The 26,303-nt window shown below is 35.5% G+C and overlaps 1 protein-coding gene across 5 annotated transcripts in view; it reads left to right on the top strand.

Annotated features, from left to right (window-relative positions):
- The first annotated feature begins 2,452 nt into the window (after positions 1 to 2,452).
- CDKL3 (cyclin dependent kinase like 3) overlaps positions 2,453 to 26,303 on the top strand; it is a 61,421-nt gene continuing 37,570 nt past the window's right edge. For 2 of the 5 annotated variants that reach the window (XR_012489786.2, XM_074313519.2), the window contains exons 1-6: positions 2,456 to 3,356; positions 3,615 to 3,797; positions 7,128 to 7,322; positions 16,095 to 16,273; positions 20,062 to 20,174; positions 21,782 to 21,921. Coding sequence is in view for 4 of the 5 variants with exons in the window: in XM_074313519.2 (XP_074169620.2) it covers positions 3,633 to 3,797; positions 7,128 to 7,322; positions 16,095 to 16,273; positions 20,062 to 20,174; positions 21,782 to 21,921 (792 nt within the window). In the remaining variant the exon portion in view is untranslated. Of the gene's footprint in view, positions 3,357 to 3,614; positions 3,798 to 7,127; positions 7,323 to 16,094; positions 16,274 to 20,061; positions 20,175 to 21,781; positions 21,922 to 26,303 lie in introns of all 5 variants that reach the window. The other 3 variants (XM_074313517.2, XM_074313518.2, XM_074313520.2) reach the window with 3 other exon arrangements.

Genomic DNA, 26,303 nt, shown 5'->3' with positions numbered 1-26,303 from the left:
ATATTAAATTTTGCTCCAAAAGACGCATTAGAGCAGATGGTCCGGCTAGATCTTATTTTTGGGGAAACACGGTATCTAGCCAGGATAACTCATTTCAGGTTTTCTATATCAACAGATAAGGTGCAAATGTGCCAGAAAGCCCAGTGGGAAGGGGCAAGGGCGGGGCTTAAAGGTACTGACCCTTGGAGAGGACTCTCAATACTTCAGCCCAAAGTGGAATGAGAGGCTAGAATAAGGACCTTAGAATTGCCCCAAGTTGCCCAAAGTTCAATGGAACCGGAGAGGGCTAACTTTCCCCACTTTCCTGGTACCTCCCTATCTTCTAACCCTGAATTCCAGCTGTTGCTTTTAGGAACTGCCTTCGTGATCAGGTCAGCCAGGACTAACTCTCGATAGGTCCTGCTGTGCATTCACAAATGTGATTCTTTAAGTCAAAAGTTAGATATTCTTATTTTTACTTTTTTGCCGTCTTGCCATAGCAATCCTAATCCTTCCCTAGCTAAGGATGAAGACACACTGGTAGGGTTACATGCAGTGAAATGCTAGAGAAAATTTTTTTAAAATCCCTGTTATGTCATTTATCTAGCAATTTATAATTGTTTTGGAAACCTAGTTTACGGTTTTCCAAAATGAAGAACACTTTCAACAAAATCAGTGAAGGTGTTTCTTTAAAGTGTTATAGCAGTGTATTAAGCAAGAATCATTGGCTGTCCTGGTTACCAGGCCTACCATAACCTATTTGTAGTGTTAAAAACAAAATTCAATAGAGTAAATTTGAAGATCTAATTGGCTTTATCAAGCGATTCATGAATTGGGCAGTGTCCCACCTAGCAACTAGAAGGGCACTTTGAGAGGCTTTACAAAACGGAAGGTTTTTATAGGAAGAAGATAAAAGAGCTACCGTGTTTCCCTGAAAATAAGACCTAGACAGACTATCAGCTCTAATGTGTCTTTTGTATCAAAAATTAATATAAGACCTGGTCTTATTTTACTATAAGACCAGATATAATATAATACCGGGTCTTATATTTTTGCTCCAAAAGACACATTAGAGCTGAATGTCTGGCGAGGTCTTATTTTCGGGGAAACACAGTATTAACAAAAGAAAAGGATTAATTTTGAGCAGAGACATCTTTTGGGGTGGGAAGAGAATCGGAAGGGTTTTTATCACGCAGATTGCCTCTTTGTTTTCGAGGGTGAGGTGGAAAGGGCCCACGTGATAGATTATTTCATTGGTGTTGACCAGAAAATTCTAGGTAACTAAGGTACTCTGGAATTTTGTGGTCAAGACTGTTCCTGGGAGAGGTTGAAACTGCAATTAAATAAGGTATTAAATCTAGGTTTGGTATCATGGGCTTTCTGGTGATGCTACTTTGGGCCTGTGATTTTTTTTCTTTAACAGTAGAAAGAATAGTTTTAAGCTATAATCTTATACTGTAGTGATTCTGTATCTCTAAACTGTGAGCTCACTGAGGGCAAAGACTCTGATTCATGCCTTGTCCCTTGCAAATACTTAGCCCAGAACAAATATTTAATAAATACGCTTACAGCAAGTCAAGGCCCGCTATGAGATTTACTTTACATGTGCTTATTCTTAGACAGTATTTTGTAACAACGTTGAACAACTTTTTAAACGGAGACATTTCTGAATTTTTTTTGGTGATAAACAAAAACCAATGATCACCTCTTCTTCTTCCTCTCCCACTCCTCTCTCAATATAAACCTTAACAGCATAGAAACACCTGGGAAGCTTTTAAAATACCAATTCCTTTACCCTATCTCATTTAAATTACGATCTCTGGGGGTGGGGCCTTTTTAAAACTCACCTATCCATCATGAGGGGTGTTTTCCTCATACTTCCTGCCATGATCCCCTCAAATATGAGGTTCGTAAAATACTGCCTGCAGTCACCCACAGATCAGGCCCTGGGACCCAAGAAAACCTCCATCCTGCCCACTCCTCAAACCAGACATCTTAGGGTCCTGGACCAGTAAGTAGATAGCTGTGATTTTACCGTGCATGGTGGGGTGGAACCAACTGGAGTAGAATTTATTGGATAATAATGATGCTTTCTCATTTAGGGGAAGCATAGTGAGATTTGGCCTTTTAACATTTAACTCTTTTTACAAAAAAAAAAGAAAAAAAGAAATGAAAGCCCTAAGAAATACCCGGACACTCCCTGCAGTGATATCCTTGTTATTCATTGGAGGCTGTCACTGCAGCAGAACCCTATGTCTAGTTCTTAAGCAATTAGATAACCGCCTTTTTTTCCCCTCCCTGTGCCCTTGTATGTCAATCTGTGTGTGGCAGAACTCTTTGAATTATTTGCTTTCCCAAAGGAGTTTTGACGTGTAGTAACTTTTTTAAAAAGGGGGATTACTACGAGTTCTAACAAATTTAAACTCATTATTTCAGGTATTCAAGAAATGTTGATTTAGTTACCATCTTATCCCTATTTTAGGGATTAATATCGATAGCTGAGGTCGAACTCAGTTTTCAAAGACAAACGGGGTCTGTGGAAAAGATCCCTATTTTTTTCTGTTTCTGTATTTTAAAGTATCGGTTTATTTCGTAAATGCATTATCCAGCTTGAACATAACTAGGTAACTTAGAAAACTACGATTACACCAGACTTGTTTGGAAGTCTCACTTTACAAGATGTCTCTACTTAATGATACCAGCCATCCTTTTATGACCAAGCATAAGCAGCAGGTGTTCTGCCTGGGAGCATATGCGACCCAGGTTGGACCAGAATCCGCCTCGGTTCCCCTTTCGTAGAGGATTTGCAGTCATTCACGCTGCAGTCAAAATGCTAATCCGCCCCCGTCTCCGCTCAAAGTCAACTTTGTGTGGAGGCCCCAATTTGATCAACCGCAACCCGTACTCCCCACTCCCACCCTCAAGCGAACTTCCACTTCGCGTCCACCGGGAATTCGTTTCCGCGTCTTCTCATTTTCTCTTCCGGGTCAGGCCGGTGCGGCCGACGTTCCGGTCTTGCGCGTTAGGCCCCGAGCGCGAGGCCAGCGGCACCGTTGCCATGGTAGTGGGCCGCCTGAGCCAGCGGGGCCGGCCGGCTGAGTGGGGTCGGTGTCGGGTTGCCCCGCCCGGAGCCAGGCCCGCGGGACTGTAGAATGGGCTGAGGCGGCGGTGGCTGCCGGGACGAGGTCGTCTGCAGGGCGAGGGGAGAGAAACTGGTCCGGGACCCTAAGACACCTGGTTTGAAGAGCGCGCCAGACCGAGGTTTTCTTGGGTTCCGGGGCCTGTTCTGTGGGCGACTGCAGACGGTATTACAGGAACCTCATATTTATCTGGGGCATGACTGGAAGTGTGAGGACACCCCCCACCCCCCATGATGGGTAGGTGACATATAGTGACAGAATCTTAAATCTTAGTGTTGATGACAACCGAGATAGCGGGAAGCTCCCGAAGTTCTGGGGAGGGCTGGAGCCCCACAAGGACACTTTACAGCCGAGCTCACAGTTTTCAAAGACAAACCGGAAAAGATTGCTATTTTTTCTGTTTCTGTATTTTAAAGTATTGGTTTATTGTGGAAATGCATTATCCAGCTTGAATAAATAAAAAGTTTAACATTTTCTTTCTTTATTTCTATGAAGAAGAAGCCGGGCATAAGAATGGAGATGTATGAAACCCTTGGAAAAGTGGGAGAGGGAAGTTATGGAACAGTCATGAAGTGTAAACATAAGAATACTGGGCAGATAGTGGCCATTAAAATATTTTATGAGAAACCAGAGAAATCTGTCAACAAAATTGCAACGAGAGAAATAAAGTTTCTAAAGGTTTGCTTCTTTTGCCTTAATTGCTCTCTGTAAGTCAAAAGAGAAGTTGTTATGGAATAAAACATATGTATGGAATATTTCACTTAACACATAGTGAGACATTTACCAGAAAAACAAGTGTGATACCCCACCTCGTTGTCTACATTTTGTAATTTTATAACGATACAAGATATATGTGCTTAGTACAATGTAACAAAAGTTACGCCAAATATTGTGAAATAATAATTAAGAAATATCCTAGATACGACACTTAATAAAAACGTCTGCTTTGTGCAAGGCATTGTGCCAGATGCTGAAGCTATCGTGAAGTAAAAGACAGTACCTGTTCTTCAGGACTTTCATTATTCAGACAGTAGGACATACAAAAAAAAAACTGAATAACAAGTGGCTCATAATAAATGCCAAGTAATTAACACAAAGTCCTGTTGGGTGAGAAAGGTTTCTTGGAGGAGTTGAGACATGAATTTGGCCTTAACTGATGTGTAGGATTTACGTTAGAGGGAGAAACTGTTGTATTACAGGTTAGGGGAATAGCATCAGCTCAGAGAGGCTAAAGCAGGACAAAGGAGGAAGAGCAGAAACATTGGCTTGTAACATTTCCTGCACAGAAATAGAAGTGAGATTAGAGAAGTAAATTGGAGACATGTTTTAAAGCCTTGTCTTTGGGGCTAAGGAGTTCAATTTTGGTTTTGTAAGAGGTGAAGGTTTTGAATTCAAAGAAACAATAAATATAAATCTGGCACTATTGTTAAAAAATAGAGGACTGAGAGAATAAAAATACGCTTGTTAAGAGTTTAATTCAGGAATACTGGTAAATGTAGTGAGGGTCCTTGCTGGAACACAGCAATTTGAATGGAAAGTAAAGTTAGAACCTAATATATTGCGAAAGAAGACATGAAAGAGTGTAGAAGGAAGTAGAAGGGGAGGAGTCTAAGGCATCTTTGAGGTTGGGTGAGTGCTATCATTAGAAACATGTAAGACCCAACAGAGACATGGTTTGGGAACTAGTTCAGTTTTAGGAATGTTGAATTTGAGGTGACAGGAATACATTTAAGTAAAGATGACCAGTAGGCTTTTAGAAATGGGGGGCATTATGAGGAGCAATCAGGGCGAAAGATATTAATAGAATTTTGTGTAGGTATGACAGGTCAACACAGACAAAGAACTCTGGAGTGTGAAGAAAGGAGCATTAATATTTCTAGGTGATTGATTGGTTATAAAACTAACGATTAAAAAAATGTTTAAATGTATATGTGTTTTATATATTAGAATTTATCAAGATGCTTTAAGGTTTATGACTTAGACAATGTAGTCTAGATGTTTTATGTGATAAAGAAAACATACTCTCATTTTTATCTGATACAAAAATAATATTCTTTGTAAGTATATTAGATATGATAGATCGATTTGCTTTCTAAATAGATGAAATATATTAGGCATATATGGATTGTTGGAACTGTTCTATTTCTAGACAATGACAAGGAAAGTTAAAGTCAGTAAAGATGTTATAATTTTGTGAAACATACCACTCCTTAGCCTGATAACCTAAAACATAATAATACTGTAAGGTAACTGTTATGAAAATCTGATTAGGAGAACTTTTCCCAGGCAATATCTTTCACTCTTTCTTCAAGTCTCCTGCATTTAACTTTCTTCAAGTCTGCTGCATGATTATTTTTTTCTACTTAATCATTTTGTAAAAACCAATATGTGGCAAGAACACAGAGATGAATTTAAAAATGTACTTTACTATTACTATTTTTATGCAGACTATTTTGAGACACGTTAACTATTCGTATTGGTTTATTTCTTATAGAACTTTTAGTTTAATTCCACAAAACAGATTTCTTGGATTAATTAACATTCTTAGTCTGAAAAGATAGCCATAGTGAATGAAATTGAACTCAATTTTTATCTGCTAGAATTTCATTAAATAAATCACAGAATTAATTAGTGAGAGCATCTGTAGAAAAGTCTAATAATGAAGGAAAACAAAAGTAAACAACTTGAAAAGGGGTAATGGAGCATTTCTAGGGGCTTCATGGTTTATCTGAGAAAGTACCTGGATCCTTACCCTGGGTGGATCTTCCCTAGTGCTTATTCACTCACATTAACCCTTCACTGCTTTGCCTTTAAAAGACTGGACAGGAAACCAGTAATTTTCCTTACTGAAAGATTAATATTGTAGTGTCCAAAAGCAGTCAGTTCTTTTCACTCTGCCAGCATTTTGTTGCTGCAGCACTTGCCATTTGGCCAACTGGGGAAATTGGGAGCAAAAATAGGAAAGGAATCTGGCATTATATTTTGGCATGTTTTTCTATTTGTCATGTTTTAAAGGCTGGTTTATGTATTAATACAGATAAGTAGAAAAATTGATATTGTGCCATTAGAATATAGGCAAATAGTTTTCATAAAACTATACTTTTGTAATGAATCCAACATTGAAAATATACCGCTTAATTTTTAGCCAAATGAATAAATATTTTTGGTAATTTGAAAAAATTAAATATTTGAGAATTGATTATAATTAAGTCAGTGTGTTAAAAAATAGAATAAGCAGCATGAAATATTAAACCTCATTTGTTTTCTAAGCTGACAACAGATTATTTTTGACCTTTTGAAATTATTTTAACAGTAATTGTTAGCAGCCTAAAAAGATGTTTTGTTTAATAGAATACTAGAATATTACTCTAGTAGGATAGAATAGAATAATGCTTAATAGAGTAGAACAAAAATGTACCCACAAATAATTGCATGTTTATGTAAATTTCCTATAAATTGGTATTTTATATATTTGAAAAGTTTCTAGATAGTTTGATACTCTTGTTCCACTGGGATGAATAAATAATGTCCGCTTGGAACTTAGGTTTTACTTTAAAGAGTTTAGGACCAAACTCAGAGAATAATTAATTTCTATGAATTCAGATCACATACTCAGTGGCTTTGAAATCCATGCTCATTTGAAAATATAAGGACCTTTTAAATTTCAGATGTTAAATTTAACCACAAACCAAGTTAAAGACTAGAAAGATGTCTCTTAGCAGCTTACCAAGTTGCATTAAAGTACATGAACTCTAAATTATTTTAATAAGCAACCAAATGCTAACAAGAAGTAATCTCTTTCCCTTTGTTCTATAAATATCAATCATGAAACAGATGAACATTTTCTTAAAATAGGAATGTAAGCAAATCAGTTGAGAAATTCCTGTTGAAATGCATGGAGGAAAAGAAGCTGAGAATATTTCTGCTTTTTAAAATGATATAGATATTATATATACAAATTATGGTGTATGAAATAATTTATTAAAAATCTGTCTCTTTTGTCAATAGCAATTTCGTCATGAAAACCTGGTCAATCTGATTGAAGTTTTTAGACAGAAAAAGAAAATTCATTTGGTGTTTGAATTTATTGACCACACAATATTAGATGAGTTACAACATTATTGTCATGGACTAGAGAGTAAACGACTTAGAAAATACCTCTTCCAGATCCTTCGAGCAATTGACTATCTTCACAATAATAATGTAAGTGCTTCAGAGTAAGCCACAAATCAGATGTATATGACTCACAAGTGCCCTTTAAACACTGTTCTACTTTTATGAAGGTTGTTAAAATTATTTTTCTGTACAACATTGGCATCCTGAATGCCAATAGGATCACTACTTTACAACTTTGTTGCAGAACCAAAAAACATATTGAGCGCACAATATTTATAGGGCAGACCAACTATGGGATGCTAACGGAGGTATTAATAATTTGGTATAGAGGAATCAAGAGTCAACTGGGGCATCTTTTATTAGAGAAAACACATTAAAAAACATTGGCAGTCAGGCTAGCTCAAAAGAAGGGAGGTTTGACGGTAGGCACTGGAAACTAGGACAGGAGACTAGCAAGTAAATGTAGATGCCTTTAGGAGAAGAGGGAGAAATAAAGTGGCTGAGAAATATGGAGCCTTGTTTAACTTATAAAAAAATCAAAAAAGGAAAGAAGGTCCACTGTTCTGATTTTCAATGTTGCCTTTAACGTTGCTTAATATGTGTTTAGTTTAGCAGGTTTTTATGGAGATACTTTGTTCCTAACGAGCTCTACTTTCTGGAAAGTTAGATATGTTTTCAGGAAATAACAGTAAAAACCTCAAAAATAGTTTTATTAGTGATATAAGCATAACATCTATATACCCCTTTTTCAGACATCTTAATTAATAATTTTCTGTCTTGCTAATAGTGCATCCTATTTTGCAGCTTTGAAATATGTATGTTTGTGATAGCAACTGGAATTCAGACAGTGATTTCCCTGCTAGCCGGATCCATGGGGAGGTAGTATAATGTAACAGTTAAGAGCACACAGTGTTTGGAATCAGACTATCTTGAGTTTTCACCCACCAGCTTATCTATGGATAACCACACAACTTGTGCACTTCACAACTTGCACAATGAAAGCTAGCAGCCCCATTACTCTGTGACCCCAGGAAAATCATTGAATTTCTCTGAGCCTCGTTTTCCTCATCTGTGAAATACCTCACAGATTTTTTGTAAAGATCGAATTAGATAGTAGGTATAAAGTGTTTAGCACTGTATCAGGCACATTTTAAGTTCTCAATAAATAGTGCTGGTGGGGAGTCAGGAATAGTCACGTTGTCCCTACAGTTCCTTATCTATAGTAGACTTTAAAAATGTTTTGGGACTAAATGGAGATATCCCTATGAGCTAGACTGAGAGTAGACTTCAAAGAGGACGTAAAGCTAAAGTAAGTACAGTTTTGAACTGCAGCTAGGATTTCACTAGGAAGAAATACATTCAGGTGGGGTACCGCTGTGAGAATAGAGGGAGGGCCGAGCAGGCGACTGCAGAGAGTGGTGATAAGTCAGCCTACAGAGACCAGGTAGAGATAAGAATGCACAGTTGCCCTGGGGAGAGGTTTCCCAGAACACTCATACTCATCCTGAGGAGTTTGGACTTTTTCCTGAGGACACTGGGAAACCATGGAAGGTTTTTGAGCGTTGCTATAATAGGATAAAAACAAAACCCAAGCTTATTTTGACAAAAGTGGAGAAGTGTGGAGAAAGACAGGGAGATCAGGGGAGAGTCCATTGTGACAGCCCAGATGAAGTGGTAAGGGCTTAGACTACTATAGTGGCAATGGGATGGAAAGAGAGGATGATGGGGGAGATGATGGAAACACAGCAAAAGAGAAATGACAGGATTTGGGAACCTCTTAGTTATAAGAGGGATGCAAACAAATGGAGAAATCAAGGATGGAATCCAAGATTTTTAATTTGGGAGCAGGAGAATTATGCTGACATCAGCAGTAACTGATTTTAGAAGGGGAATTGCTTGCTTTTAGGTACATGCATATATTTTAAAGGACAGTGAGAATTTCTAAGTAAAAATAGTGGTTAGCCATTATATAACATGGCCTCAGGAAGTTGTCAGAATTGGATATGCAGATTTGGGAATCTTCCTCTTACAGACCATGGTTGAAGAGATAAAGATGGATTACTCTTGAAGGGAGAGAGAAAAGTAAAGGTAGTCCTCAGCACCAAGTGCAGAAGAATATCCATGAGGGTGTGTGGGGCAGCAGAGAAAGAGGCCTATACGAGAGCACCCGCGTTCTTTTATTCTCTGTATCTAGGACCCAGAATAAAATGATCCCTGTCCCTCACCTCACAGAATGTTATAAAGTTAGTTACCTTTGAGAATTAAGGCAGCAATGACTGAAGTAACAAGGTCCTTTTCATGTTGACAAAAATCAAGAAAGGAAAACTTGGGGCGGCCGGTTGGCTCAGTTGGTTAAAGCGCAGTGCTGATAACACCAAGCTCGCCGGTTGGATCCCCACATGGGCCAGTGAGCTGTGCCCACCACAACTAGGTTGAAAACAATGACTTGACTTGGGGCTCATGGGTCCTGGAAAACCACACTGTTCCCCAATAAAAATTAAAAAAAAAAGAAAGGAAAACTTTATTTTCCTAATGTCTCCAAATTTAAAATGACTGGGTTTTTATATAACTGAAATGTCTGAGATATTGTCTATCATGATACCCCATGTTCTTATTAAGAATTCATGAAGTCAAATACAGTTCAGTATCAGCAAAAGCTCTTCATCTCCAGGAGTATTTGTTTACCTTCTTTTATTTAATAATGAAAACATATTTTCTTTTTTATATTGGTTTCTAGACAGCTCAAATAGAAATTTAATGTTCACTTGCAGTAACAAACTATAGGAATCTTAGTTTGTCTTTTTCATTCCGGTCGTTTTTATAATTGAAAGTGTTGATCTGGTTAATATTATAAGCCTCTTCAAAACCATTTTGGAAGCAGTCACAATTTAAATGCAAATATTTGGCCACTTACAGGAGAGAAATGGTTATTCATTCTCTCATTTGTTTAGTCAACAAATGTTTATTGAGCATCTTCTGGTAACAAACATTGATTGTACTAGGTGCAGAAGATGCAGCCTTGAGTAAAAGACTTGGTTCCTACCCTTATGGAGCTTGTTAAATTTTATCCAGTTTTTAGTAAACTTTAGGAATTATAAGTAATTCTGATTAATACTTAAAGACTGTCAATCTTCCTTAGCCCCAACCCCACCCCCACTCCACAAAGTCCTGCTTCCCTAAATTTAGACCTCTTTTACGTATTTTCTTTTTTCTATTCTGCCATCTTAGACATTCCCTCTTGAATATTTTCTTAACTCTGCTTTTGCATTTTAAACTCAAAGTCTTCCAAATAAGGAATTATTATTATTTGAACAATATTGTTAACATTTTAATATTACTTAATATATTTTAATATATTGTTAATATTTTGCTATATGCTTCATCTATTTTGTTTTCTGAAGTATTTTAAAGTAAGTTATAGGCAACCTGACATTTTTATACCTAAATACTCCACTATGTATCCCTTCAAAAAATACATGTTTTCCTATATAACTTCACAATCATTATTACATCGCATAATTAACAGTAATTCCCTAATACCATCTAATACCGAATTTATATTAAAACTTACCCGATTGTTCCTAAAATGTCTTTTACAGCTGATTTGTTAAAATCAGTATCCAATCAAGGACTGCACTTTCCATTTGGTTTTTAGGGTATTATTTTTTCATATATACATTAGCATGTAATTGTATAACATCTGATTGAAAAGTTGATTGAATTGAAGCTTCAGGTGATTAAGACCCAGGGCCCCTGAGGCTGTTAGAGGATATAGATATTTGAACTCTCTTCTTAGATGGGTGTTTAAATTCAAGCACATAGGGTTATATAGAGCAGAGATATTATAAATCAGATTGTAATATGGAGTTTTATGCAGTTCTAGAGCATTCCACTGTAAGGTAAAGAAGAATCAAACTATTGTTTAAGTTCAAAGTCTGTTGACGCTGTATACAAAATTAACTCAAAATGGACCAAAGACCTGAATGTAAGAGCTAAAACTATAAAACACTTAGGAGAAAACATAGGTGAAAATCCATATGAACATGAGTTAGGTAATAGTTCTTTAGCTATGACACTAAAAGCAATCAAAGAAAAAATAGACAAATTGGACTTCACCAAAATTAAAAACTTTCGTATCAAAGGACACCATCAAGAAGACAAAAAAATCACAGAATGGGAGAAAATATTTGCAGATCATCCAATAAGCATCTAGTATTCAAGGTATATAAAATACAAGTCAACAACAAAAAAAACAATAATCCAGTTTAAAAATGGACAAAAGACTTGAATAGACATTTCTCCAAAGAAGATACACAAATGTATGATAGAACATGAAATGATGCTCAGTATCATCAGTCATTATGGAAATGCAAATCAAAATCACAATGAGATACCACTTCACACCCACTAGGCTGGCTGTAATTTATAAAATAGACAATAACAAATGTTGGTGAGGAAGTAGAGAAATTAGAACCTCAAACACTGCTGTTGGTAATATAAAATTGTGCAGCTGCAATGGAAAACAATTTGGCAGTTCCTCAAAAAGTTAAGCATAGAATAACTATGTTACCTAGCAATTCTACTCCTAGGTATCTACCCAAGAGAATTGAAAACATATGTTCACATAAAAACCTGCGCAGGAATGTTCATAGCAGCATTTTTCATAATAGTGAAAAAGTGGAAACAACTCAAATGTATATCAGCTGATGAATAAGGTAAATCCATACAACGGAATTTACTCAGCCACAAAAAGAAATGAAGTACGCATACATGCTACAGCATGAATAAACCTTGAAAACATGTTAAATAGGAACATGGTATAAATTCCATTTAAATGAAATATCTGGAACAAGCAAATTCATATTTGTATATGTTCTTTGAAGAAATGTCTATTCAAATCCTTTGCCCATTTTAAAATTGGGTTATATATCTTTTCTATTTTATATATTTTGTATTTTATACATTTTGGACACTAGATTGTATTTTATATATTTTGGATACTAGATGCTAATCAGATATAATTTGCAAATATTTTCTACCACTCTGGGGTTTTTTTTTTCTTTCTTGGTAGTGTTCTATTTAATTCTTTTTTGTAATTTCTTTCTCCTTATAGATATCCTTTATTTGGTGAGATATTGTGTTCATATTTTTCTGTAGTTCTTTCGACATGGTTTCCTGAAGCTTTGAACATATTTAAAATAGCCGATTATAGTCTTTATCTTGTAAGTTTAATGTCTGGGCTTCCTCAGGAAAAGTTTCTTATTGACTGCGTTTCTTTCCTGTGCATGGGCCATACTTGTTTCTATGCATACCTTTTTTTTTTTTTTTTTTGAAATTTATAATTTTTTTTTTTGAAAACTGGACATTTAATGTAATGCGGCAACTTTGGAAATTCGTTTTCCATCTTTCAGGGTTTGTTGTGGCTCTTTGTTTAGTTACTTTCCTGGACTAATTCTGTGAAGTCTGTATTCATCCTCATGTGTGACCACTGAAATCTTTGTTCAGTTAGCTCAGTGGTTAGCTAATGATTGGTCACAGATTTCCTTAATGTCGGAAACCAATAAATCTCTCAGCCTTATTTACTGAGGGGCCTCTCTCTGTGCGTTGGGACATGTTTTGAACATTCAGGCAGACAGTTTACAACTCCGCCTTAGCCTTACTTACCCTTCCTGCTTGTGCAGTGGCTCAATGTCGACCAGAGGTGAGAGCTTAGGACCATCTCGGATCTTTCCTGGGCATGTGCCCAGCTCTACATGTGGCATTCTTGATTCTCAGAAACATGTTAGAGTTTTTCAGACCCTTTACGGACATCTGACTTCCAGCCTTCCTCTTTAAGTATTTTGGTCAGCTTGTTTTTTGTCCTGGTGCAGCTCCCTCAGGTGGCTATAATGTTCTACGTTATAGAACTGTCAGAACTGCTAATTCTGACAAAGACTTCAAGGAGGAAAGGCTGTTTACACTGGGCAAACTGAGTTAGATGAAATAAAGATAAGCCTTCTAGTGGGATGTTTTTCAGTGACTTGCTGGACAGGTCAGATAATGACAGTAACCTGGGAATGGGGCTTTGGAGGAGATATAACCCTGTTGATTTTGGAGGCTGTTGGTTTACAAGGCTACCAGGAGCTGGGGAGAGGGGAACAGAAATAGGGCAAGCTAAGAATACTACCGGGCCATATGGTCAGTTTATGTTTTCACTTTTTAAAGAAACTGCCAACCTGTTTTCCAAAGTGGCTGCCCCATTTCACATCCCCACCAACAATGCATTCCACATCCTCCCCAATATGTGTTATTGTCTTTTTTATTATAGGCATTCTGACGGGTGTGAAGTGGTATCTTTTTTTTTTTTTTGAGAAGTAAAACTGTCTTTATTCACAGATGACATAATTATCTGTAGAAAATTCTATGGAATCTACAAGTAAGTTAACAGAACTAAGTTTATCAAGGTTGTAGGAGACAAGATCAATATACTAAAATTAATTGTATTTCCATGTATTAGCAACAATCAGGTATTGAAATTTAAAATACCATTACAATAGCATCCAAAAAATGAAATATTTAGGGAAGATCTGACAGAAGATGAACAAGACTTATCACTGAAGATTTCTAAACATTGATGAGAGAAGTGAAAGAAGACCTACACAAATAGAAATACTATGTTTATGGAGGTCTTAATGTGATGGTGGAAGACCACGGAGAATGTCGTCAAAACATAGAATTTGAAAAGTTGGGATTCAGAGAGTGCTTGCTTTTCAAGAATAACAAAATTCCTCATGTAGTCACGGTGTTAGCTGTTGAAAAGAATGAGAATACTAGGGTATCAACTAGATTGATCTTTCTGCCCCATGTTTAGAGCACCGAGGAGGAGGCTCATGGATCTGTAGTGAGCAGAATGTGTGAAGTGGTATCTTAATGTGGTTTTTCATGTCTATTTTTGTTCACATTATATTCTCAGATTTTGGCATAGTGGCTGGCAGGTAGTAATCACCCCATAAAAGGAAAAAAAGGTTAATATAGTTGTATAGATGGCAACTTTAAGGTTGCTTATTACCCTAAGTTAATTTTTTGGCCATTCATGGGTGGAGACTGAGTCAAAACAAGAGCCAATCCCAAGGATTTATAGCAGTAATCTGTATAAACAAGGAAAGATCCCAGATTTCTGTCACTGAGATATTTTCATTTGTGCTGTGAAACATTTTCAGTGATGAGAACATGCTTTATTCATTTGACAAAGTTTTTAAATGCCTTCTTTGTTTTAGGCACTGTACTGAGCCCTGGGGATATAGCTTGAACAAGACAGACATCCATCTATTTTGCTGTCATGGAGCTTACAGTCTAGTGGGAGTTACAAACAAGTAAACAGGCAATTAATAATATAGTATGATAAATACTGTGATGGGCACGTGCAGAATGATGTGGGAACATCTAATACAGGCATCTAAGCTGAGACCTGAGGAAGTAATTGGCCAGGAAAGTGTTCCAGGCAGTTAGAACAGCAAATACATAGAGATGAGACAAACCCTGGAAAATTGGGAAGCTAATAGTCTATAGATTAGAGAAGGAGATTGATAAGGTGAGCAGGGACCAAATCCTACATGACCATTTTAAGGAGTTTCAAATTTGTCCTGTAGGATGGGGAATACTTAAAAGATGAGAAGTAAAGAAGTGACGTGATCACACATGATTTTAAAATAGTATTGTAACTTCATTGCGGACAGGGGTTTGGAGGGGATCAGAGTGAATTCAGGGAGACCAGTTGGTGGTGTACTAATTTTTGGTGAGAAGGCTGAGGGAACTTGAACTAGCAAGAGAAGTAGGAGAGTATGGGAGCTGAGAGAGAAAAAATGGCTTGGTTTCTGGCTTGAGATGTGGGGTCACTAAAGGACTGTGTGGATAAGAACAAATAGGTTTGGGGGAGAAGATGATACAGTTAGTTGTGAATTTGCTGAGTGGGACTTCTTGTAGAATTCCACTTCTTATGGAAACCAGGAGAGATATCTTGGTTAGACATAGAAATGTGGAAATCATCAGTATATAGATAGTTATTAAATCTGTAAGAGTAGATGAAATTGAGATGGAGCAGCCAATAGGTGAGAAGAAGCCCAAGGGAGTATGGTGTCCCCATAACCAAGTGAAGAAAGTAGTCAAAAAAAAAAAAAAAAAAAAGTAGATGAGTTTGCCCAGGAAGCATGATGTATGAGAAGAGAAAGCCTAAGACCAGAACCGTGCATTCAAGGGACAGATAGAGAAAGAGCTGCCACAGAGATAGAAGGAGACTGGGAGAATCTTAAGTCCCAGAAATCAGGAATGGACGAATGGTTGGCAACACTTATACACTGAGATATCAAGTAAGATATGTACTGAGGGGTGTCTAATGGATGGAGCGACAATGAAGTTGATGACTTTGGGGAGGGCAGTTTAATGAAATGTGGAAGCAGAAGACAGATTACATTACCTTGAGGAGTGAATGATTGGTTAGAAAATGACAATGATTGGTTAGAAAGTGATAACTGGGTAAAGGTAAGGCTTAGCTGTGAAGGAAATGAGGGAACCTGCAGTATCCGGATTGTGCCATGGAGTTAAAGGAAAGTTAAACTTTTCCTGTTAGGAATCTGATTTACCGTTTTAGTATTATGTCTATTTTCTTGGCTTCATTTCATTTTGAGATGATTGATGGGGCAAGAATTGAAAATATATAACTACTTAGCTTTTGCATTGTGTAGTTACCCTTTGCATGTGGTAAGAAAATAGCTTCCCTATCTTAATTAGCTAGATTTTCTCAGTATAAATTTTGAGAGATTCTCTAAGTAATGAAACTTCATTTTATCATATTGCATCTTCTGCTTTTTTTTTTTTTTTTAGATCATTCATCGAGATATAAAACCTGAAAACATTTTAGTATCCAAATCAGGAATTACAAAACTCTGTGACTTCGGCTTTGCACGAACGCTAGCAGCTCCTGGGGACATTTATACAGACTATGTGGCCACACGCTGGTACAGAGCTCCAGAATTAGTATTAAAAGATACCTCGTATGGAAAGTATGTATATTTGGGGATGTTGCCTGTCCTTTCCTAATCATTTTTCTCCCTCTGGTGTATCTGTTAACCCCACTACTGATATCCCCTCTGCCTTCTGTGTCTGGATTGGAGCTGAAAAAGCCACAGCTCGAAATAGAGCAGAGAGTTCCTGTAGGCACCTGTCCTGCCCTGCTGGCTACTGATGTTGCCGCCATTGCCCTTGGACTCGGTGGGCCCAGCCCAGGAGATCTATGCAGATCTCCCTCAGGCTATATCCCTGGGGCTTTAAGTTGTGCCTCACCTTTGGCAGAGTTGCCTCCTCCACTTAACTTTAACCTCTTTGTTCTGCAAAGATTTTAAAATCGTTTCCCTCACTCTGCCAGTGTTACCATAGGAACTGCCAAGTTTCCTATTTTCTGGATTACGGTCCTGTCTTTGCAAAGACTGGCAAGTAATGACTTTTAAATTATACCATCCCAGATGCCTCACAAAGTAGCATGGTCTCAGTTTATTGTGAAACAATAGAAACAGTATATGAAACTGCCACCTAATATACAAATAATTCATCTTGAAAAGAACGTAAAGGGACCAAGTTGTACAACTTAATACAAGGAATGGAGGGGGGATGGTTCTCACATGCCATTCTTAGAAACCATTATTCTGGTTTTTGTAATAATATCTAACATTAATAAGCACTTACTTTATGCCAGAAACTATTCTAAATGCTTTACATACCTTAAATCATTTGATTTCCAGAAAAAAACCTATAATGAAGGTGCTATTATCATCCTCATTTTAAATAAGAAGACACTAGGGCACAGAAAGATAAACTAATTTGCTTGACGTCACTCAGAGTACCTTTTCAACTGTACTTACCCCTGATGCCCTACGCAGACCATCTCTCTGCCTCAGTTTCTTCATCTGTATAATGGAAATAATAATAGGGCCAACTTCCAAGTTTGTTGTGAGGATGAAATGATTTAATGAATGAAAAAGGTTAAAATGTAGTAAATACTCAGTAAATGTAGCCTCTATAAGATCTATCTAAGTCCCAGTTTTACCCTCTCTTCACGATGTAGCTTAAGTTCCTTTTCTAATGCATTCCTAGTCCTTATCTCTTGCCCCCAAATCATATCCCCTTCTGAATCCTCTTGTACATTATCTGCAAATTTAGTGCCAGTTAATATTAAATATGGCCTAGTTCTACTCTAGCTCTTGTTTTCTTTTATAAATACTTGTTGCTGAAAGATAAGTTCCTTGAGGAGAGGTATAATATCTTGTATTCCACAGAACCAAAGTTGGTGCCTTGTACGTGGTAAGTTTGGATTCTATTGTGTTTGAAATAAATTTGCTTGTGAATCTTTTCTTCTTTAGTCTTTTTATTGTAAGACAAAATACACATACAAGAAAAGCCCACACAATAAACATATAGTTCCACCACCAGCTCAAAAAATAGAATTTTGTTGGCCACCCCAGAAAACCCTCATGTGCCCTATTCCAATACAACACCTTCTCTTCCCCCCAAAGTAATCATGATATTGACTTTTATTATAATCAGTGCCTTGCATTTCTTTATAGTTTTATTACCCAAAAGTACATCAGCTTGGTTTAATCTAGCCTTTTTTTAATGACAGCTTTTTTGAGATATGAATCACATACCATACAATTCAGAGTTGTGCAACCATCACCATAATCAGTTTTAGAACATTTTCATCACCCCCAAAAGAAACCCTGTATCCATCGACAGTCACTAGAAAGCTAATGATTGATCTTAATTTTACTGTTTCTCACTGAAACTTATAAATTGCTATTAAGTTTTTTAAATTTGTGAAATAAACAAGCTAATAAGTTCCTATTATATCATCCAGTTTTTGTTGTAATGTGGACTTGAAAAATCATATACAGTAATTAAGTCATTTATTCCTTAAAATCATTATCTGGCAATAGCAATTTATGTGTGTGCACACACACACACACACACACACAGACACCCTTCCTTCCTTTTAAACAGAAATAGTAGCATACAATGCATAGTACAGAATCTTGCTTTTTTTCCTCTTTTAATTTTTTAAATTAATAGACTACTTTTTAAGAGCGATTTTAGGCTTACAGAAAAATTGAGCAGAAAGTACAGAGTTCCCATATCCCCCACTCTATCCTTCCCACACTGTACAGTTTTCCTCTTATTAACATCTTACATTAGTTTGGTACATTTTTTAGAATTGATAAACCAATATGCATTATCATTAAAGTTCATAGGTCAACAACCACAAAACTACTTAGCTATTGAGACAATGAATTACTTTTTTTCCATCCCTCTCTTTCCTTCCTTCCTTCCTTCCTTCCTTCCTTCCTTCCTTCCTTCCTTCCTTCCTTCCTTCCTTCCTTCTTTCCTGTTGTTGTTTAATTTCAATGAAAATATCTTTGTAGAAGAGTACACATTAGCGGTCAAAAACACTTAGAATTTTCTGAGATGTTTCAAATAGCTTTTCCCATTTCCTAAAATGTGTCTTGAAAAAAGATTTATCTTAAGTGAACAGGTAAGAGAGACCTTGGAATCTTCGTACAACACTTGACAGGGTGGCTTGAGGACTGTGAACCTCTGACACTTCATACTAGAAATAAGTACTTGTTCTTGAAATAAGGGGCCCTCAGCTACATCAATGAAGTCACCAAATCTATGTAGCCTGACTATTCTCTCAGGGATCTGAGATGCCTTCTCTTCTATGAAATCTATTTTTCACTTGTGTTGAAATATTTCTAATGCCACTTTTCCATCAACTTCCAGAATTTCAAATGGAAGATCTTTATAAGGTAAAGCACGAGAATCTTTTGTGAAAGAACGTAGGTTCTCTTTTGCTGGCATTGACTCATCAAGTCTCTTATTCAAAACTACATTACAGCAGAAGGCTCCAGCTCGTGTAGATAGACCCATCTCATCCCTTTAACAGCTGAATAACATTTCATTGTGTGGTTGTACAAAAATTTACATAGCCATTCCTGCACTGATGGAGGTTCAGGTTGTTTTCAATATTTTTCTATCACAAGCAGTGCTGCAATGAAGTTCTTATATAATTTATCTTCGTGCACATGTTTGAGTAGAGTTTGGATAAATTTCTAAGAATAAAGTTGTTTGGTCAAAGTATGTACATTTTGAATTTTGGTAACTTTTGCCAATTTTCCCTCCAAGTAGTTTACATTCCCAGAACAACAGTACGTGGGAGTATTCGTTTTCTATAACCTCACCAACAGTGATCAAATGTTATAATTTTTATCAGTTGTATCAGTAAAAACTAGATCTCATTGTTGTGTTTATTTACATTTCTTCCGAATGTGAGGTTGAGCATCCTTTTCATCTATTTAAAAGGCCCAGTGATATAAACTATCTTTTAACAAATTGATTATATAGAAATTATGATGATTCACAGTGCATTAAGATAAATAAATGAAGTGCAAGTGGCAAAATGTTTAAGATTTGAAGTTTTTACTTTTTAAATACAAGATGATTTTATGTTCAATTCTAATTCATAAACCATTTATCATAATGTCCTTATATAAGTATCTGAAATAATTTTAGAATTACAGTTACTTTTTACCTGGACTACTATATGACTTCTCATGCAACTTAAATATAAGGTAAAATGTGATAATATTTAATGTATATCCTAAAGTTGGCATATGATATTACAGTGAAAATGTATAAATGATACCACTTAACGATTTTTTTCCTTTGGGTATTTTAAAAGTTTTTTAGAAAAGGTATTTTATATATTTCTCCATGAAAAATGATTTATTCTTGTCTGTTTCAGACCTGTGGATATATGGGCTTTGGGCTGTATGATCATTGAAATGGCCACTGGAAATCCCTTTCTTCCTAGCAGCTCTGATTTGGATTTACTTCATAAAATTGTTTTAAAAGTAGGTAAGTATTACTGAAATATACTGTTAAATGCCTAAAATAAATATTGCCAGATCAATTCTGCTTGATTTTCAAATTTAGTTGTTTGTTATAGTAACAGGGAAGCATATTGTTTTGATAAATGGCACCAGATGGATGCCTTGGGCTGACAAAGAAGGTAGAAAATTCTCTTGTTTTTACAAATAATATTTTTTTTGGCCAGGATGCAAACAGCTAAGCCATATGTTGTTGATGGTTGATAATAAGAAAAATAGGAATATACTTCAGTTTGTCCGAAAGTTGTTTTAAAATTAGGCTTCTACAAATATTTAAATCTCTCAAAGAGGACTTTTAAGTAATAGAATTGACTTAGATGCTTTTTTTAAAGCACTTGGAGATAGAAAATCAATTATTTACTGAGGAAACTATTTTTTTTACCACAGTTGATAACCAAATAGCTAAATAACGTATTCAAAAATATATCTGATGAAAGCTGAATTATTTGATTATCTGCTTTAACTACCCAAATATTTTGATGGATAGCCTTACTCATGGAGTTTCAATGATTTGTTTTTTTAAATGTTTCTGAATGAGGAGCTGGAGGAGCCCTTTTTGTGGTGGGGAAGCTGTACATAAACATGTAATTACAGAATCATGAGGAAGGTACTGTAAACAACTATAAAAACTGAAATTTAGATAAATATTGATTAAAGATACAATTCAGAACCTTAAAGCATCACACTTTTTTGTGTTATCTTTCAAATTCTGATAATGAGATTAATGTTAGAAGGAACCTTAGAGATGATGGGATCAATTTTGTCTTTTTTTTTTTTTTTTAATTGGGGAATATTGGGGAACAGTGTGTTTCTCCAGGGCCCATCAGCTCCAAGTCGTTGTCCTTCAATCTAGTTGTGGAGCGCACAGCTCAGCTCCAAGTCCAGTCGTCATTTTCAATCTTTACTTGCAGGGGGCACAGCCCACCATCCCATGTGGGAATTGAAGCGGCAACCTTATTGTTGAGAGCTTGCGCTCTTAACCAACTGAGCCATCCGGCAGCCCCGATTTTGTCATTTTGTAAATGAGGAAACCGAGGCACAGAAAAGGAGATTTGCCTAAGGTTGCAGAACTAGTTATGGCAAAACTGGTGCTAGAACTTAGCTGTCTCTACTTCTATTTATAGTTCTTTCCATTCTACTACGTTATAGCCATGTTTTTCTTTGCAATAGTTCTATTTCTAAATAATTTTAATATTTTAAGCTGTTTTCAGTAAGGCTTTGTTGATGAACACTTGCTCGTGAAACCATTGACATAACCATATGGAAATATATAAAAGTTTGTATGCGCTTTTCCTGGTAGCATGATATATTATGTATTACAATATTTTGGGGAAAAGAAACGAACCTGGTTATTTTACATTCTCTACTGCCTATGTGCTATCAACAGGTTACTGGAGAACCTTCAGTTTTTTATGCTATGTTCAGATAGTTCCTTGTTCAACTTTGAAAAATTAAAAGAACATAATTGTTATTCTCCCTTTTCAGTAATTTAATGCAACCACATAGCAGTTTGATTATTTTGATTGTAGACTAATTGCCATGATTCTTATATACATATTTTTTTTCTCTTTTCAGGCAATTTGACACCTCACTTGCAGAATATCTTCTCCCAGAGTCCCATTTTTGCTGGGGTGGTCCTTCCTCAGGTTCAACACCACGAAAATGCAAGAAAAAAATACCCAAAGCTAAATGGATTATTGGCAGATATAGTTCATGTATGTTAAGAGATAAAGGACTTATTTCTGGGAAATTTGCATACATCATGATACAGTTTTAGGATATTACTTTAATGAAATTCCAAAAGGATTCGTAAAGTAATGTTATCTATTGAAAGTTACTATATTCCTCTGTGTCTGTCTTTAGTTCAGAGAAATTAAAATTCATAGGCTTAGAATGGAAAGTTCCCTAGGATAATCCTGTTTATTGTCTTTAGTTTACCCCAATTTTAATGATAATTAGGGATAAACTGGAACAATTCTAAGGACTTACCATGTTCATCACCGCCTTTTCATAGCCAGTCCGCCCAAGTTAGGGATCTGTTCCCTGTACAGTGGTATCCTGACCTGTCTACAAGGCATTGGCAGCTGCACTTGTAATGTTTGAAGACACACCAGTGCAGAAATTCACCTTAAATTTCATTTTAAACTAGGTAATAAATGTACCGACACACTTATTACAAAATGCAAAAGGTAAGAAAGTTTGCTGTGAAAAGTGACTCTGTTCTAATTTATTTTCTCTATCCAGCCAATTTCCTTTACCAGGGTCAAATCAGGTATCTTACTGCTAATGTACAGCCCTTAAAAAAATGTGTTTACCTAAAGTTCAAAGCAAGTATAGTGTGGTGTTTTTAAGAATAGTCTCTGGAATCACATAGACGACGTTTAAAACCCAGCTCTGTCACTAATGAACTCTGTAACCTTGGGCAAGTCACTTCATCTCTGTGCCTCAGTTTACTGGACTATAAAATGATGTTAACAATATTTTTTGGAGCTGGAGGATTAAATGAAGCAATGGTGGAAAAGTTCTGAGCACAGAGCCTTGAATAAGCTGTCAACAAATGTTCATATTAATTATTGTTGTTGCTGTTATTAAGATAAACTTAAACATATGAGACCTCTAAAGACTAGTCTTGAAGGAAAAAAGTTATTTCATTGGTACCTGGAGAGAACTAGAGTTTATTAAGGATCAGATTTGTTTACTATTAATACATTTTCAGTTTAATGTCTTTTTTTCAGTTTTTAAATTATACAGAGAATATATAATGATTATAGAGAAGGTAGAAAATACATGATAAACAAAAAGGAGAAGTTAAGATTTTCCCGACTTCCATAATCCAGAAAAAATTACTATTAACATTTTGGTTTATATACTCCTAGACTTTTCTCCAAATATATGCATAGAAATTCATACTTTTTAAGTGCTGCCTCTGGTTACAGACCCAGTGCATTAAACCTCAGTTCTAACACTTTCTAGCCATGTGGCGGTGAGTGAGTTTATTAATCTCTTTTTGTCCTCCACTGTGAAATGGGAGCTGTGGTACAATGAGAAATATATACAATCATGTACCACATAATATCTTGGTCGATGACAGACCACATATACAGTGATCCCACAGGATTATAATAGAGCTGAAACATTCCTATTGCCTAGTGATGTTGTAGCTGTTGTAAGGTTATACGTAGCACAAAGCATTACTCCCATGTTTGTGGTAATGCTGGTGCAACAAACCTGCTGTTGTATAAAAGTATAGCACATGCAATATGTACAGTACATCATACTTGATAACGATAATAAGCAACTATGCTACCGTTTCCCCAAAAATAAGACCTAGCTGGACAATCAGCTCTAATGCACCATTTGGAGCAAAAATTAATATAAGACCTGGTCTTATATAATATAACATAACATAACATAACATAACATAACATAACATAACATAACATAACATAACATAACATAACATAATATAAGACGCGGTCTTATGTTATAGTAAAATAAGACCAGGTCTTATATTAATTTTTGCTCCAAAAGACACATTAGAGCTGATTGTCCAGCTAGGTCTTATTTTTGGGGAAACACGGTACTGGTTTATGTTAAAGAAATGTATGCTTTTTAAAAGGTATCATATTTTACACATGATATGTAACCTGTTTATCATCACTTAGTATATTATAAACATATTACCATGTCAATAAATATGGAACTACATGGTAATTTTCCATGGTTACATAGTATTTCATTGTATGACTATACTATGGTTGTTTTAACTGATCTTGCAATTTTGGACATTTGTTTTCAGGTTTTTTCCCCTCCCTTTTGGTAAAGATGCTATAATTAACATATTTTATATATGCTTTTATGAACTTGTTTAATTATTTGTTTAGGATAAATTCCTAGAAGTTTGAGTAGTAGGCGAACAGGTTTATATTTTTTCGAATTTTTTTTATATATTTTGCTATTTTTTCTCCTGAAGGATTTCACCTATTTATACTCAAGTTCTCTCAGGTAGCATTGGATGTAAATTCCCACTCTAGCATTGGATATTATAATTTAAAAAATATTTGCTAATTTAATAGGCTAGAAATAGTATGTTTATTTTTTTAAATTACACTTGCATCATTACAGGAAAAGTTGAACATTTTATTAATACTAATTGGTCATTTGTATCTCTTATTTTAAGAATCAATCTATTTGTCAATTAGAATATATTTTTTCATATTTATTTGTAAAACAATAAGCATATTAGTCTTGTCATATAAGTTGTAAATACTTTTTTTCAACTTGAATAAGCAAGCCAATGATTTCAAATGCTGCATTTATCATAGACAAAATACTTACACATGCTAGGGTCTGTTTCTGTGTCATTGATTTCTCTCTCTAGTATAAGTACCATTTTGATTGATTATTGTAACTTTAAAATACATCTTAATATCTGGGGTAGAACATATATTTTTTCCTATATTTAAATTTTGTAAACAACTTTACTGTAGTGTAATTTACATACAGTAAACTACACATACTTGAAATGTACAATTAGATGAGTTTTGATAGATGTATACACCTATGAAATCACCACCACAATCAAGATACCTAACATTTCCATCAGCCCCCAAAATGTCCTCGTGTCCTTTCGCAATCCATCTTTTCCTCCATTCCTGGCCCCAGATAACCACTCATTTGCTTTCTGTCACTGCAGATTAGTTTACATTTTCTAGAATAGTGTATAAATAGAATCACACAGCATGTACTCTTTTATGTCTGTTTTTTTTTTTTAACAGCATTATGGTTTAGAGATTCATTCATGTTTTTGCATGTATCAGTAGTTTGTTCCTTTGTTTGCTGAGTATTATTCCATTGTATGGATATAATAGTTTTTTTAATCTATTCCTGTTTTGGGGTTGTTTCCTATTTTAGGCTATTACAAATTAAAAAGTGCTATGAATGTTCACATACAAGTCTTTGTGTAGATGTATATTTTTATTTCTCTTGGGTAAATATCTAAAAGTGGAATGGTAGGTTTAAAGTATGTATATAATTTTTAAAGAAACTGCCAGTCTGTTTCTCACAGTATCATATTTTATATTTTCCAAAATAGGGCATGTATTTTTAAATTTTCTGAGTTATATTATTCACAGAAGGACTAATTTGTCTGCCTCTAATAGGCTATGACTTGCACAGACCTTTGAGCATTTTTCTTGTTAAGTTTTATTGATGGATCACTACTATGCTCTAAAATAAGCACATATTTTTTAGCTGGTTGCAGTTTTAAGGATCTGGGTATTTCCACATCACACGGACTCAATTTCACTTTGAGAGTCAACTTTTTTTTATTGTGGTAAAACACGTAACGCGAAGTCTACCCTCTAGCCAAATTTTAAAATGTACAGCACAGTATTGTTAATTATATTCATATTATTGTGTAGCATATCTCTACAACTTTTACTGTGAATCAATTTAAACCTATACATTTTGAAATAAACTAAAGTGTAATCTGTGCAATTACCTTGGATTTTCTGGATTTTAATTCTAGCTCTTTTACTTAGGAGATCTTAGAGAAGTTACTTGACCTCTCTGGGCCTCAGAATCCTCATCTGTACAATGAGGATAATAATAATAATAGCTACCTTTAGGGTTGTTGTTGGGATCAAGTAACAGGAAAAGGCTGGACAAAGTGTTGTGCGGATGCAGCAAGCATCAATAAAAGTTACCTATCATTATTATGTTTTGCCTTCTTTCAAAGGAAGAATGAAAATTATAAGGCACATGGCTTTTATTCAAATTCTATCTTTAATATTTTGATTAAAGAAATGTGTTTTATTTATAATTATAGTTATTTAATTGTATATAGAACTCTTCCTTCCATTTTCTGTTTTGTTTTGTGGGTGTTTTTCATTGTTTCTCCACTCAGTTGAAGTACTCTCCAGGTAGGGAAACAGAAAAGATGTTCAATAATGGATTATTGAAAAATTTGAGGGCTTGAATATTCGTGAGATTGTATTATGCTATAGAAAGAACACTGGATTAGGAATCAGACAATATGAGTTAAAATTCTAGTTTGGCAAATCACTAATAATTCTTCTAGCGCTGTAAAATGGAA

This window comes from Rhinolophus sinicus, chromosome 5 (assembly GCF_057876585.1).
Source record: "Rhinolophus sinicus isolate RSI-liver-muscle chromosome 5, RSI-T2T, whole genome shotgun sequence".
NCBI lineage: Eukaryota > Metazoa > Chordata > Mammalia > Chiroptera > Rhinolophidae > Rhinolophus > Rhinolophus sinicus.
The sequence above is the reverse complement of the archived record's forward strand: the minus strand, read 5'-3'. Positions and strand labels throughout refer to the sequence as shown.